Here is a 14,320-nt window from a genome sequence, read left to right as displayed (position 1 = left end):
ACTTTTCATGCCTGTAAGTAAAACCTTCATAAGAGTATAGCTTGTAGAACCGTCAGAAGCTCTTTATTCAGAGCTGTATATCAAAAAGGCCTATATTTTAGCACACAAGGAAAACATGGCATTTACCATTTCTGCTACTCTCACTCAGCAAAACGTAAATCAGTGAGACTGATGAAAAACCCTAATGAATATTCATTCACCACATGCGCAGCTCCACTTTTCCATCAGCACAGCAGAAATTAAAATGTCATGCATATTGTGAGGTTAGACTTAGAAGATTTTCACATACTGCTCAGCAATGAAAGCTTTTGATTCCCTGCTGTATGCTGAAAATGTTTTTTGTATTTGTGGAGATTGAAGGMAACGTGTGATGAAAGAAAGAAACGTATTATGGCTTAGGCATGGCAGGCGCAGGGGCTTTAAGTGAAAGAGGGCAAAAAAAAACCTGTCATGTCAGAGACAAGTGGATTAGGTTTGATATAGCAAAAGCTAAAAATCCTGTTGAAATAAATGTCCTTTGTCTTGAGGAATGAGAGGAGATTAAATGAGAAGTAATAAGTCAAAACCAAATCAATAGGGTCATTCCTGCTTACCCTGGGTTCTGTCATATCGATACCAATTAGAAATATTAACTCTGCAATGAAGAGATTAATGCACAGATTCTTGTGGATGGTGTTGCGATCGCTCTGCAGGCCCCGGAAAAAGCAGAAGGTGAAGATGCAGATAGTCAGGCAGACGAGGGACACCACTATGCCGACCCGAGTGATGACGGTGAGCAGCAGCTCGTGGTGATCTCGAACGCTGCCCTGGAAATACAACAAAACATTTTAGATTTTCAGATGTTTTTAATAAGTACTTATTATGTTTGTTGAGAAAGAGGCCCTTTTTAGTCCAGAACAGGTGAAGGCAGTCTATGGTGTGTTAAATTATGAAGAATTCWGCAAAAAGTCCTGAACTGCCTTCTAGATTCAATAATAGATTAGTTACAGAAAACACAGCTATTTTACCCAGAACATAAGAGCGATTCAACATTAAGTGGATGTAAGTGCCAGTGAGACTATTAGAAAACACATATAAAAGCTCCCATCCCTYGACAAAGCAAACTTCCAATAAGGTCCCAGGATATTACTGAGTGGGCAATGAATTTAGATAAAAATCTTCACTAAAACAAATAATCCTCTTCTCTTGCTTTAATTTATGCTTCCTTCATTCCATTTTAATTTGTTTTGCCTTTTCAAAGTAAATAATGCATAAACACATTTAAAATTCAATTTTTCCTTTTCCAGGAATCTAATGTAATGTCTTTTCTCACAGCTTAAAAGCCTCTACGGACTGAAATATGCCATCTTATGAGATCTGAAACAAAGACAGTTATCTACAAATATTTCTTWAAAAAAACTACAGGTCATCAAATGAAAACTAAATAAGTTAGATAGAGCCATGGTTCTCAAATTGTGGTGGTATTACTGGAAGTGGAAATTRGATTCCCATAAACGGTACTCAGAAAGAAAAGATGAAGCATAAACTGGTAAAACCAGCCCCTTGTTCTATTCTTTGCTTCGTATACAGAGTCTGGACCCTCGGCTACTGAGAAACGATTACTTGCTGGAGGCGTGGTCTCTGTCTCAGTTTACCGAAAATTGTGTGCATTGGAAACAGCCCTTTGGGGAGTAGAGCTACGACATCTTTACCAGCAGTAAAATGTCATAAAGATTCCTCYGACTTTAATTGCTCAAAATTGGAAGTGTGGCCAACAAAGACTGAATGGCTCAACCCTACATAGCCAGACTACAATTCTAAAACAGCTCAGAAAATCCATGCCATCATTCACGCCTCCTCCTTCTGTCGGCCAACTTGTTGGGTTGAAATTCAACTGGAGAAATCAAACGCAAAGGGAGAAATTCCAGACAGAAACTGAAGGGAGAATCGAGCCGAGTTGGGTAGGCAGGCAATGGCCAAGCTACATCAACTACATCAAGAAATTATTGTATAATTTCTTGTCCTCAGAAAGCATGACAAGAATTGTGATTTATTGTGATGAATRAGAAACTGTAATTGATATTTGCAAACTGCAAAAACTGACTGTATTGTTAAGATGCCGACTTTTGTTGTTTAACACAGATGTACTGCCAAAAACAGAGATAATGTAAAAATGCTTTTAATTGTTATTTTTATATTTATTGCAATTATTACCACAAAATCTAAAGGATAAACTGCAAGTCCATCTGGTTTACCATTCCCACAAATGAAACCTAGCGGAAAATTAACAGAGARGCCCTAGTGAAACTAYTCTTAGTAACTTAACAATAACTCACTAGATTGAAGGAATTTTCAGATCCCTCAAGCAACTCTTTTCTAAACATATTTTGGGTGTTTTTTTCCCCAGTTATTGTAACTCTCAAAGCACTTTTATTCTCCCCTACAGTGTCCAGTCCAATTACATGCAGAGGGACATTTATGCAAATTAGGGCATTAGATCATTTAGTGGATTCAAGCAACTTTTAAGACAGCCAATAGTCACAATTTGTACCGAAAACTAAGCAACAGTGGTGAYAGAGAACCAACCAGTACAGCTCATGGCTGTTACAGCTGCACAAAATATGTTTCTATTGAACAAAGATCAAGCAAAAGAAATATGACAAATAATTATTTTTTTTTATGTGTGTCTGTGAAGTGGAAATACGCTGTTAGAAGTCAAGACTGTCATTGTCTTTGCTTTGTGCTACAATATCAACTACTGTTTTTATTTAGAGTGAGGGTGTTTCAAGAGTTATCTCTTGAAGTCAAGAATCTGATTGCTCATCAYCAATTTACTGGAGTAAAGACTTGATTTGTTTTGTCCTCAAAAAACAAGAGGTCACATAAAAAATGCTGATTTAGTTCAACGTTTTTGCTGTTGAACYAACATTTTTGAYGAGAGCATAAACTCCTATCTTTTGGGATGGGAGTTTATGTTGTATGTAATGATGTTCAAAGTACTTTAAGCTCAGAAATGTTCTCACCCTGTCAGCTTCTACGCAGGAAAAGCSAGCAAGCCTCGCGCAATGAATAAACATTTTTGTCTACAAGGAACTAAAGAAATAGAACTGATTTTTTGAATATTTAAAAAGAGCCCTTAATACTGTATTTTCATGTCAATCTTACTTGTGGTACATAAATAGCCCAGATTTAATAGAGGTGGTACACAGCATACAATACTTGGAAAAAACTAAGTTAGACAAATAAATAAAACATACTGAAATTTCTCGATGCGCCATAAGAATRGCAAAGTTGGTGAGATGGCTGCATGCGCAGGTGGTGTGCGTTTTATTGGAGTCCAGAAGTTTGCAGCCTTGGGTGGACCAGTAGCCCATCATGCTCCTCTCAGAGTAATTCCAGAAGGAGCAATTGGAGTTGAAGTAGTGCTCCATCTGCAGATAACAAGAGATATGGTTAAGTGTCCAAATAATTGACTTCCTCAAATTGAAGCACATGTAGAACACGGAGGCCATTTACCCCCTGCTCATACAAAGCATTTTTCTCCACTGATATGGATGACGATTTCTCTTTTTCTCTTCACAGCTCTTATGAAGCAATTCATATGTTGTGTCTCATTTGGCACATGCTTGCCAAATCTACCCAAGCATGGTTGAGTATATGAGGCCTTAATAACAGCGAGGCATAATTGTTTGACGGCATGTCTTTAGAATTGCACAATTTCTCTGATAAAGAATAGAGTCACGCATGGCCCTCTGGGAACTCTAGTGACAACTTTAAAAGACAAAAGATAATTGGTGCTCCAGTAATTTCATCCTAGATTGTAGGGCTAATCTAGGAGTTAATTTCCCCCTCTATAAAAGAAAATGGGAATCATTTATATCCCAATGTTGATTAAAGAATTAGTTTTCATTAAGAATTCACTTAGGTTCTAAAGACTCCTTTAATTTGATGTTCAGTGACTTAAATAAACTGCCGACTGACCTAGTCAGACATTTACAATTCAAATTGCAGATCTCTGTCTGCTGGCTGTCCCCCCTCAGGTGTTTTTTCATTTGACCCTTCATTCATTTCTACAAAGAGACTCACGTCAATGTGCTGCAAGGTGAAAATGACGGGGTCATTAATAAACACCCGGCTGGACTCTTTGTTGATCGAAGCAGCGATGATGTCAGAATTGACAGCCACCGTCACGTTCCGACCGTAGGCCTCGTTTGCCATCTTGATGGTGGCATTTTCTGTGCCGAGGAATTGGCTCAGGTTTTTGTACAGCACAAAAACTAGCTTGGCAACTCCTGCAGAGTGAAATAACAAAAAAAAAGAGAGAAAAGACAATTCAATGAATGATCTATACATAAAACAGCAGCAATAAAATATGGAGATGCAACAATTCCAAACATTAAATTTAAACACCTAGGTTAATACTAGTGAAAATAAATGTAAAGTTTTAAACAAAACAATCAAATCACTAGGATAAAAATGACAGGTAAACACACAGCTTCTTACAAATGTATTCACATCCCTTTGAACCTTTTCAAACTTCCTTAAGTTACAATAAGTAGGACGTATTATTGATATTTTTCTGTGACAGACCAACTCAAAGTAGWGMAAATGTGTGAAGTAAAAATAAATCAACATATTGATTTAAATGTTTACCTATACATCTTTGCAAAGTCAGATTTGCTGAATAGTATSTTTATGTCAATTTTTAAGTTCCGCTGCAGATTATCAATTGTATTTAAGTCAGGACTTCGCTATGCTCCAGCTATTAGCTTAGGATAGTTGTCTTGCTGGTACGTAAGTGAGCATTTTACTATAGTCTCTTACACCTTCTACCAGCTTTTCCTCCATTTAATAAAGTCCAGCCATCTTTCCAGTAACCCTCCTGAAGAAAAGTCTCCTCTTAACATGATGCTGCCACTACCATTGTTTTCTACAAGAAGGCAAAACACTCAGAGTTTTGGTTATTTCCGTTTCCATTACTGGGCTTATGTTAAACTGCAAACMGGAAATAYTGTAGCTTTCTTTCCACGATTGTCCTGTTTAGGGTGATTTGATTTGTGAGCTTTCAGTGACTCATGTACTGAAGGTAGAAAAAAAAATCTGGCCCTGTAGTAGATGAGCAGAGCATCTTCTTCCACATGCTGTAAACTGCATGGATTGTGAGAAATTGTCTATTGGACTTCTTATGGCTTTCTTTCCATAGATGATGTTCTTTTTGCTACCTGTCCATAGMTATCCTGTTGGAAAATTCCTGAGCTGTGGATCTCCGCAGCTCCTCCAGAGTTACAATGGGCTTTTAGCCTGCTTCTCTCGTTAACACTCACCTTGTCTGGCTTCTCGTTTTATGTGGTTGGCACTGTCTTTGGAGGTTTACTGCTATGCCGTCATTTTTCAGACTTGTAGAGTGTTTATTTAAGATGTTTGATATTGAAATTAAACCTTTACATACCACTTCCTTTACTGGTATCAGAGCAAAGGGAAGTGAGAACAAATGCATGGCAAATTTCTAAATTAGTCTTTATTTTTCTTTAACAACCAGGCAACATTGTCCTTTCCACTCAAGTATGTTGACTTCATTTAGTMTGTTGTACTGTGACAACATGTACAAAAATGTCAACAAGTATGAATCATTGAGATTTACTATATTTGTGGTTGMAATCAGATAACTCAGATATTTTTTCTTTTAATGCCGCGACATGTTTCTTCACATTCTCATGGAAACATGAAATGCTGCATATTAACGGAACAGATTCAATTTCCTCCAAATCATTCTCTTTGTAAGGCTCACCATTTCGACTATTGAGCTTGACGGTGTTGGCAGACAGCTGGATTGAGATCCCACTCTTGCTGGACTGTGGAAATTTAAAGTCCTGGACTTGGCCGTCTGTGCTGAGCACATACACATCCAAGACTGCCGGACACAGAGATTGGAGAGGGATTGGTTACAAGAGAAAAATTAAGAAACAGCAGGGAAAAGGATATCAGTCATTCAAGACTCTTTGACTCGGATTCCAAAGGAACAGGAAAAAAAGAGCAAAGAACATTAATACCAGGGCTCTTTTTTTTAACAGACATTCTTACACAAAATGTTACAGTATGCAGAGCAAAGGACACATGAATTGTCATGTGAACACTAAATCTTGGCAAGAGTGAGCAATGCAATAAAAATGTCAATCATAAAGGAATAGTTTTGTCCCCCCAAGCCTCCAGTTCATATGAATAAAACAGCTCTGAGGAAGAGAAACCTTCCCCTCGATGGTGTAACAATTGAAGAAAATGAGGGAAGGAAGAGGAGCCTGTGGATAAACAATGTAATTTTTCTGACTCCGCAGCAGGCTAATGCTCACATTAATGTATAGAGTTACAAGGTCTAGACGCATACATTTATAAAGTAAGTGTGCGCAATCAGAGAATCCAGTCTATTTAATTGTCTGATATTCATCACTTTGTCAGTAAGCGACTCGTTAAACTTAATATGCACTTTTTTTCCTGTTCCCCCAGGGGCTCCAAGGCTTATTATGAAAACAAAGTTCTTTTTTTACGAGGCTGCTTTGTTTCCCTATGTCAGGAGTGACTCTTGTAATGAACAGAACATAATCAAATTAACTGAGATTGCACTGATCGCAAATGCATCTCTTTTTTACTTACTTATATTGTCTGCAGGAACCTTGACAATTGCAGGCTCCATGAGGTTGTCGGCGAGGACAAAGGCACCCTCTTCCAGAGTGTCCAGTAACATGGTGGCGGCATGAGTTTGCTCTGTGCTGTTCATGTCGCGCCATGACTTTAGGGCCTCTGGTCGCAAAAGGTTGTCCACCGTGTCTACCATGGCCTGCGTCAAACCGGGTAAAACAGATTACAAAGATAAAGGTCTCAAACCAAAAAAWWAAATAAAACAACTTACTTTGTATGGGAAATATCAACATGCAAACACTGAAATGAATGAGAGTGATGAGAAATCATATTTTAAGGAATTACAATAAAACATATCCATATCTCCTGAGCCTTTCCATGTGTTTTTTGGGGGKTTTTTTTGCACAAACTTGGATGTATTTTTTCACAATTTGTCCAGATCCTTCAGGATCCTGATCAGCCTCTGAATCCTGAATTCACTTGGAAGTCACTATTCTCTACGMAAAACTGTCACTGACCCGGGGCCAGCTGACCAGCCAAGCCCAAATATGAACTCTTATTTACTCCACACTGCACATAGTSACCGAATCACATTGCACTTTTTATTACCATATATAATTATATATCTATTAGTATGTGTGACTTTTATAAATTCTGATAGTTGAGCTATCATTATYGAGTCCATTTTGTCCTGTATGTTCCTTGAAATTTCCTCTCAGAGATAAAAGTTATATGAATTGAATTATATCCATTGATAGTTTATGTGATAAACCAACACAAAATAGTTTATAACTATGAAGTGAAAGTGAATAATTRGTTGTTTCCAACATASTTGATAAACTATATATATTTTTTAAAAGTTTGGCATACATTTGTATTCATATTATCTCAGATATCCACAGCTCAGAAGTAAAAAGAAAGACACAATGTTTCAGCATGTAGAAACATTGTGGTGCCAGCTTTATGTTGTGGGGATGATATTCTTGTGTTAAAATGGCCTAGTCAAACTCCATAACTAAATTCAGTTGAGAGAGTCTGCGGACTAGAATATCCAACTTTCTAATGTTTTTAGTCTAATTTGAAAAYACAAATGTAAAAAAAATAAATAAATAAATAAAAAATCTGTTTTTCAACATGCAAGTCAGTAGAGATACATCCCAAAAGGTGGCTGGACAAAGTACTGGCTGAGGAAGGAATGATTACAAATGCATAACTTTTTTAATACACGAGTAACTTTTTCACTTCATGACTGTCAATAACTCACAATAAAAGAAACTGACACTTGTGGTTGTAACATGATAAAATCTAAAAGCTTTCATAAATCAATACTTGAATAAAAATATTTATGCGTGGCCAAGTTCTGAAAACAGACATTTACTGAATTAAAAGACAATTTCTTTGAAGTTGCATTTGCCCTTATGGACAAACTGCTAAAAGAGACGCACAGGCACATGACTGATGGCAGGGATTCAGTTTCTGTTTCAAGGACATTGCATCAAGTCAGACACTTTGGATCGCAGTATATTGAGCCAATCAGGCCTGTCTGATAACAGGATATTAAGAGATTGTCTGATGAAAGTAACAGAGGCTGCTCTCAATTAAAATTCTATAATTGCAAAGCTCAGTATACAAAAGTACAACCAGTCATTAAGTAACTCTCCAAAAGGACGTTAAAAGGTCAAGGATATTTGAGTGATATGCAGTTGTGAGTCTGTGTCCAGTGCCAAATCACTGAAAAACTCAGAGGAGACTGAGAACAAATTTAGACTGGGTCATCCAGACAATCCGGGGTAAATTCAGGAAATAATCAAATCAATGCATCTAATCGCGCAATCAATGCCAGTGACGTCTGGTGGAAGGAGGGCGGGGTAGTTAATGTGATGTTGTGTCAGGTATGGCAGATGTCAGATACTGCTGCCTCAACATTCCCTGTTCCAGATCTTCTCCTGGTTCATTAGTTCAATAAATGTTGAAATTTGCAACGTTAAGGCTTTTCTAACGGTGTCACCATCCCTGAATTCAAATTTAGGTGTTGTGACATGAACAATGATGTTAAATGGGTGGATTGTGGTATTTGCTATGTTCAGTTTTTCTTCTCCCCCACTCCCCCCCACCACCCGCATTTCTGTTGGCTGCCTAATTAGCTTGATCTATTTTAATGCTCTCCCAAAGGAAAGATTTGGAGGGGCGGGTCGTTGAGGACAGGTTGTTCCTAATGCATGAGGGACATGTGAGGACAAAATACTTCAATGTTTAGATGTTGATAAAAAATAAAAGAGGTTAATATAATATTTGACTTGTGACCTCTAATAAACAAATGGAGCTGCAGATAAATATGTGTCCTTGTAAAATAACTGTCACCATTTATACTTTGCATGCAGTGAAAGGGTCAGGTGTTGGCACTTGATAGAAAACATAACAATAATGAATCACATCTAAACAAGGAAACATTTTTACAAGAGCTCTCAGAAAACGATAAAAAAAAAAGGCGGTGAAACCTTCATCAAATGAAAAAAACGAAAGGGATGAAAGAACAAAGTATCTCTTTGAGTTGTGGTGTTGTGCATCCGGGCGTGCGCCCCTCAGAAAACGCAAGGAGGAAGTGAAGAATGAATGACAAAAACCATCATAGTCGTCAATGCAGAGAGGTGAGAGCAACACAGCAATACATTCAAAATAATAGAAATAAAATAAATTTGTAAGAAGCGCTGCCCCAGCAACTGGAGATGTCTTCTCCTTGTCTCGGAGCACACTTTGAGTACAACTGCGGCTGCGTGTCAAGCAGTGACTCAGAAAAGCAGGAAGCACAAGAAGGAGGGGGGTAGAAGGGGTAGATGAAAGTGCAGTAGGTGCATGCTGCTGGACTTGGGCTGGGACACATACAGCAAGTATGGGGACAAAGGGAACAGCAGCAAGCAGAGTGGGCAGAAGCATTGCTTCAGTACCTTCATGTATGCCCTGCATGTCCGTTCTCGTTTTTGAAGCTTTGTTTTTATTTTTTTTTTTAAAAAGAAAAAAAAAAAAAAGAAGAACAGATGAGAGGTAATTTGCACTAAATCATTTGTTTGGATAAAAGATGGGGAGAAAACAAAGACATGTCTGATATATGGATGTACAAACTTTTTTTAATAAATGAGTGGTGCAGCCACTCCCCATTGCCTTGTGCCACTGACCTGCTTATGAAGAGGTCTAAGAATAAAAGTGCTGCGGCTAATATTCATTACATGCTGCATTTCCTTCCCCGCTAAGTTAGCACATCACAAAGAATTTATGCCATCATATTTTGGCCATTAAAGTAAAATCAATGTTATGAAACACAGATCTGCAAAAAAACAGTAACCCCTTTCTTTTCTGTTTTTCCATCAGTCGGCTGACCTTCTCTCCCATTCTTTTCAAATTCTGGAAGTCTTACAGATTTGCTTATCTTGACTAATTTGAACATTGACTTGCCTTAACAAGGTTTAATCTTGACAGCTAACATGCTTTTTGTCTATTCTCTTGAGAATAGATAGGAAGGTTGACTTGGATTCTGATGCATAAGGAATTGACGTTTTGTTGTCATGGTTACCTTATTGAAGCTTCTTCCGGCAGAATCTTTCTCACTGGGCCTGTACTCCTGCAGCTGAGCATCGAGGATGTCCACCAGCTGCTCCATCAGACGCACAGAGGAGCTGACATCACCAGCAAATATCGGGCCTTTGGTGTGCTTGGCTAACTCGTTGGCCAAGTTAGCTGCATTTTCACCACTGCGGATCTGCATTGGAAGAGATTGAATAATGAGTGCAAAGACAGTAGAGGCCAAGGCTGTTTTCAGCCCGGTTTGTAATATCAATCACTATGCGAGTGAGCCCCATACACCACTTTTACTGTACAGTCACTTACAGTGCATTGCAAATATATTCATGTTCACTAAGTTCTTTTGGAACAGATCAACACTAAGCAGCTCATACATATGAAAAGTGGCATTTATTTCTAGCCTTTCCTCTGATCCTCCAAAACAAAATCGACTGCAGCAGGCTGAAATCAGAAGTCACATGATTAGTAAGTAAAGTTTACCTAGCTCTAGTTCTGTGAACGCCCAAGAGATTTGTCACAGAAAATTAGTTAACAAACTTCATCAGATACAAGAAGAAAGACAGGTCAAAAATTGATCTGTGGAGAAAATGTAAAGCTGGGTAGGGCTATAAAATATCTGACCAAACTTTAAACACCTTACAAAATGAAAAGATAACAGCAAACTCTTAATCTACTCAGACTAAGACCTCAATCTAAATAGTTGGATTATGCTTTCTTTAGAAATGCTTAATGCACTTAGCAAAGTTTAATAAAGTAACTAATAGCAAATTGGGGTTTACTGAAGTCCGACATTGCGTAAATATTGCTGATATGTTACTATTTACTATGAAATAAAAAAAAAATTTAAAAAAGCATGGACAGGAAAAGGCAAATGTTTTTTGTACCTAAAATTTACTGTTGTAAGATTTAAATTTGTCAGTAAACAAAGCCTTAATCTGCATTAATAGCCTTAGCTGGCATCCCAGATTAGTATCATTCTCAAATGTAGTCAGGCAAAAAATAAGTCCGGGGGCGTTAAGGTAGAGGGGCAGGAAGAAAGTCATTAAAATTATCGCTTAAAGTTTACCATGAAGAATTTATAGGAGACAGCAAACATCTGGGCGAAGGTGCTTTGGTCAGCTGAGATCAAAATCAACCCTTCTAGTCTGCATGCATGCTACCACTGCACATCACCTCATAAATGCACTATATTCAATGTTAAACATGCTTCTTACAGTGTTGCGATACACAGACTTAAGACCATGTTCACTAACAATACAAAACCCTTAACAGGCAACCACATTTATAATTCAGTATGTTAAAGTCTATTCAAATTAGAATGACTCCAAGTCCAGACCAAAATCCAATCGCAAATCTGTAGGATAACTTCAAGATTCATGTTCACTGACACTAATTTGCAAAAAGGTGGCTGTACAAAGAAACAAAGAATGTACTCAAAGAGTCTAAATAAAACCGCTTCATACTGATCAGATTTGTTTACTAAGCCAAAAATGTAAATTTTCCTTCCATTTTAAAATTATTGACATGGTTGTCTATGCATTAGACAACCATTACAACATGTGGTTGTAATGTGTCAAAATGTGAAAAAGCCAACATGGGTATGAATATATCTGCAAGGCACTGTATATCGCTTTTATTTAATTTTTCTTTTTAAAAAAGCTTATTTTACAATTTTACCCGACCTGAGATAATGTTTCACACCCCTGAAGAGCGGTGTGAAGTAAATCACACACAATCTTTGTGTGATTTACTTAAAATCACACAAAGATTTTAAGTAATAGCGGCCTTTATTTGTTGTATTCGTCACATGATAGTGACACAATCAATCCAGATGCACATCTACATTATTGTATTGTCCTGTTTTCAGCAACACATTCCACTTATAAAAAGAACAGTGAAGGACGCTTGAACAAACCTTCTGGGCCAGCTGGTTGACCCAGTGGGAGGTACAGTTGCTAAGATCAGGGCCCTTTGGGTGCCAGTCCCCAGTGGAAAGAAGACATAAATAAGATGCCGTGCCTGGCAGGAAAAACAAGGAAAGATTCGTCAGGTTGAATCAACTCAAATCACAGGCTGTTTTCCAAAAATGCATCCACAGGACCACAAAGGAGAAAGTCATTCAAATGTTTTGATTTCTGGAAATATTTGTTTTCTCCTTTGCATGCTTTTATGTCAAAGTAGCAACTGTTTCTTGTCTTCTAATCAGTCCTGTGTCTGACAAAGTCTAAGCATGATTTCAGACACAACAAAAGAAGGAGCACAGGCCTCCATGTAAGCTCAGAGGAATACATGTGAGCCCGCTTTCTCTCCGGCACAGTCATTACACATTACCTAATCAAATTTAGACCTAGAATTCAAAAGCTAAAAGCCTTACTCTGTACCAAATTCTTGTCACTTAGCTCAATAGCAGCTTTCTTTGAAAATAAAAATACACTGGTATGCAGGGGTATCAGCCAGATCTGACAAACTCAGGGATGTTCTCTTGAGATGCTTAAGGTTTATCGTACACAGCGCGCCCACATCCCTGTGGTGAGACAAAGCCCTGTTTACCGCGTGTTCCCTTGGGACAAGGTCGCTCCACCAGCATGCCCCTCTGGGTCTGAGGCCACATTATGTCTCTTTTCTCAGTGGCCTTGCAGAACCGCTCAGGTAAGGGGAAGGACTCCAGAGGCGGAGGAGAAGTCGTCTGTGGGATTACAGGCGGCGGCTTGGGCGCTCGCCTGCTGCCCTCCTTAAGCACCGTTGTGGTAGTGTTGGCCGCACCCCAGTGTGCTGTGGTTGTTGTAGTGACGGTCGTAGTTCTCTGAGGCTGTGTGGCTGTAGTGACTTCCGACAGAGGCGGTGCTGTGCAGACAGACGGGGGAGAGAAGAGAATTATGATTTGGTTGAGCACTGACATTTGTTGTGTGCAGCTCAGCGGAGAAACCATGAGATTTATGAACTGTGCTTTCAAGGGAGACACATTTGTACATTTAGAGAAAATACAAAGGAACAGTGCATGAAAAATAACAACCAACAGGTGAAGCTACTTGTTGGTCAGTTCAGCTTGTTTTTTTTTTTTTGGAGGGGGGATATTTCACATGTATAATGTACACATTTTTAAAAGCATAATTGGAAAGTTTAAAGGTTTGGTTCGCTGTTCTTTCTAGGGCTACACAATATAGTGCTAATATTTTATCAGCAGATTATCAGTGTGTGCAATATTCACTTGGCAAAGCACTGCTTGGCGTCCAATAACTGTTGACTAATATATTCCAAGTCTTATGAACCTGCATTTTAAAAGCTAATGTGATATTTACCCAGTTGGACAGAGCATTACGGAAGCAGATGTTCACACTAGACACAAATGACATTGCTCAAAAATGCTAAGGCCACAGAGTGATGGAGGCCTGGATGGGAAAGAAAGAAAACAGGCAATTATCTCAACTCATTTTGCTACCATCATTATTATCGCCATAATATTGTCGCAATATTGTTTTTGCATGTAGTCCCAACTATATCTGTTTGATATCAATACAGCTGGTACAGGGAATTACAAATTCACACTCCTTAAAATTGTTTTCATTTTCTAACAAGCATAAATGTATTTTGTAGGAAATTTATATTACAAAACACACATTAATTAATAATAATGATAGCTTTACACATCTAGAGACTGAACTTGCTGCCCAATCTTATACCAGAATAGTCTATGCTCAGACAGACTGGATAGAAAGTATCTGTGAAAAATAAATGTTTAATTCTGACAAATGTACTTTGATGTAAGTTGTTCCATTATAGATCTGTTTGTATGTTCAGCAGCTCCCCTGTCCCTGCTGAAGGAAACATTCCCACAGCATAAAGATACCAGCACCATATGTTTCAGTCAAGATGGACTGGCATTTTTATATAGATGCGCAGAGTTAAACATTTTGATATTTTCTCTAATCTAACCTCAGCATTTTACTTCTTTGTTATTATGTTCCTGACATAGCTCGTTGCATTTTTGCAAACAGAAACAGAAGGTAATTTCTTTTTCAGCAAAAGCCATTTTTTGTGCCAAGCTTCATTAAAAGCCTGACAAGAGAAACACAATAATATTCATTTATTAAAAGATTATCCGAACTTGGTTGTGCATACCTGCAAATCCAAC

The 14,320-nt window shown here is 38.1% G+C and overlaps 1 protein-coding gene across 40 annotated transcripts in view; it reads right to left on the bottom strand.

Annotated features, from left to right (window-relative positions):
* The window catches only part of adgrl2a (adhesion G protein-coupled receptor L2a), a 127,241-nt gene that overhangs the window by 27,486 nt on the left and 85,435 nt on the right, over positions 1-14,320 (bottom strand). For 34 of the 40 annotated variants that reach the window (XR_533604.2, XM_008408083.2, XM_008408086.2 and 31 more), the window contains 9 exons: positions 12,739-13,032; positions 12,104-12,207; positions 10,181-10,366; positions 9,558-9,596; positions 6,628-6,811; positions 5,768-5,890; positions 4,066-4,271; positions 3,237-3,410; positions 594-806 (listed from right to left, as the gene is read on the bottom strand). Coding sequence is in view for 39 of the 40 variants with exons in the window: in XM_008408083.2 (XP_008406305.1) it covers positions 594-806; positions 3,237-3,410; positions 4,066-4,271; positions 5,768-5,890; positions 6,628-6,811; positions 9,558-9,596; positions 10,181-10,366; positions 12,104-12,207; positions 12,739-13,032 (1,523 nt within the window). In the remaining variant the exon portion in view is untranslated. The remainder of the gene's footprint in view (positions 1-593; positions 807-3,236; positions 3,411-4,065; positions 4,272-5,767; positions 5,891-6,627; positions 6,812-9,557; positions 9,597-10,180; positions 10,367-12,103; positions 12,208-12,738; positions 13,033-14,320) is intronic. The other 6 variants (XM_008408093.2, XM_008408095.2, XM_008408056.2 and 3 more) reach the window with 1 other exon arrangement.

This window comes from Poecilia reticulata, linkage group LG4, assembly GCF_000633615.1.
Source record: "Poecilia reticulata strain Guanapo linkage group LG4, Guppy_female_1.0+MT, whole genome shotgun sequence".
Lineage (NCBI taxonomy): Eukaryota > Metazoa > Chordata > Actinopteri > Cyprinodontiformes > Poeciliidae > Poecilia > Poecilia reticulata.
Note: the sequence above shows the minus strand (reverse complement) of the source record. Positions and strands in the feature narration are given on the sequence as shown.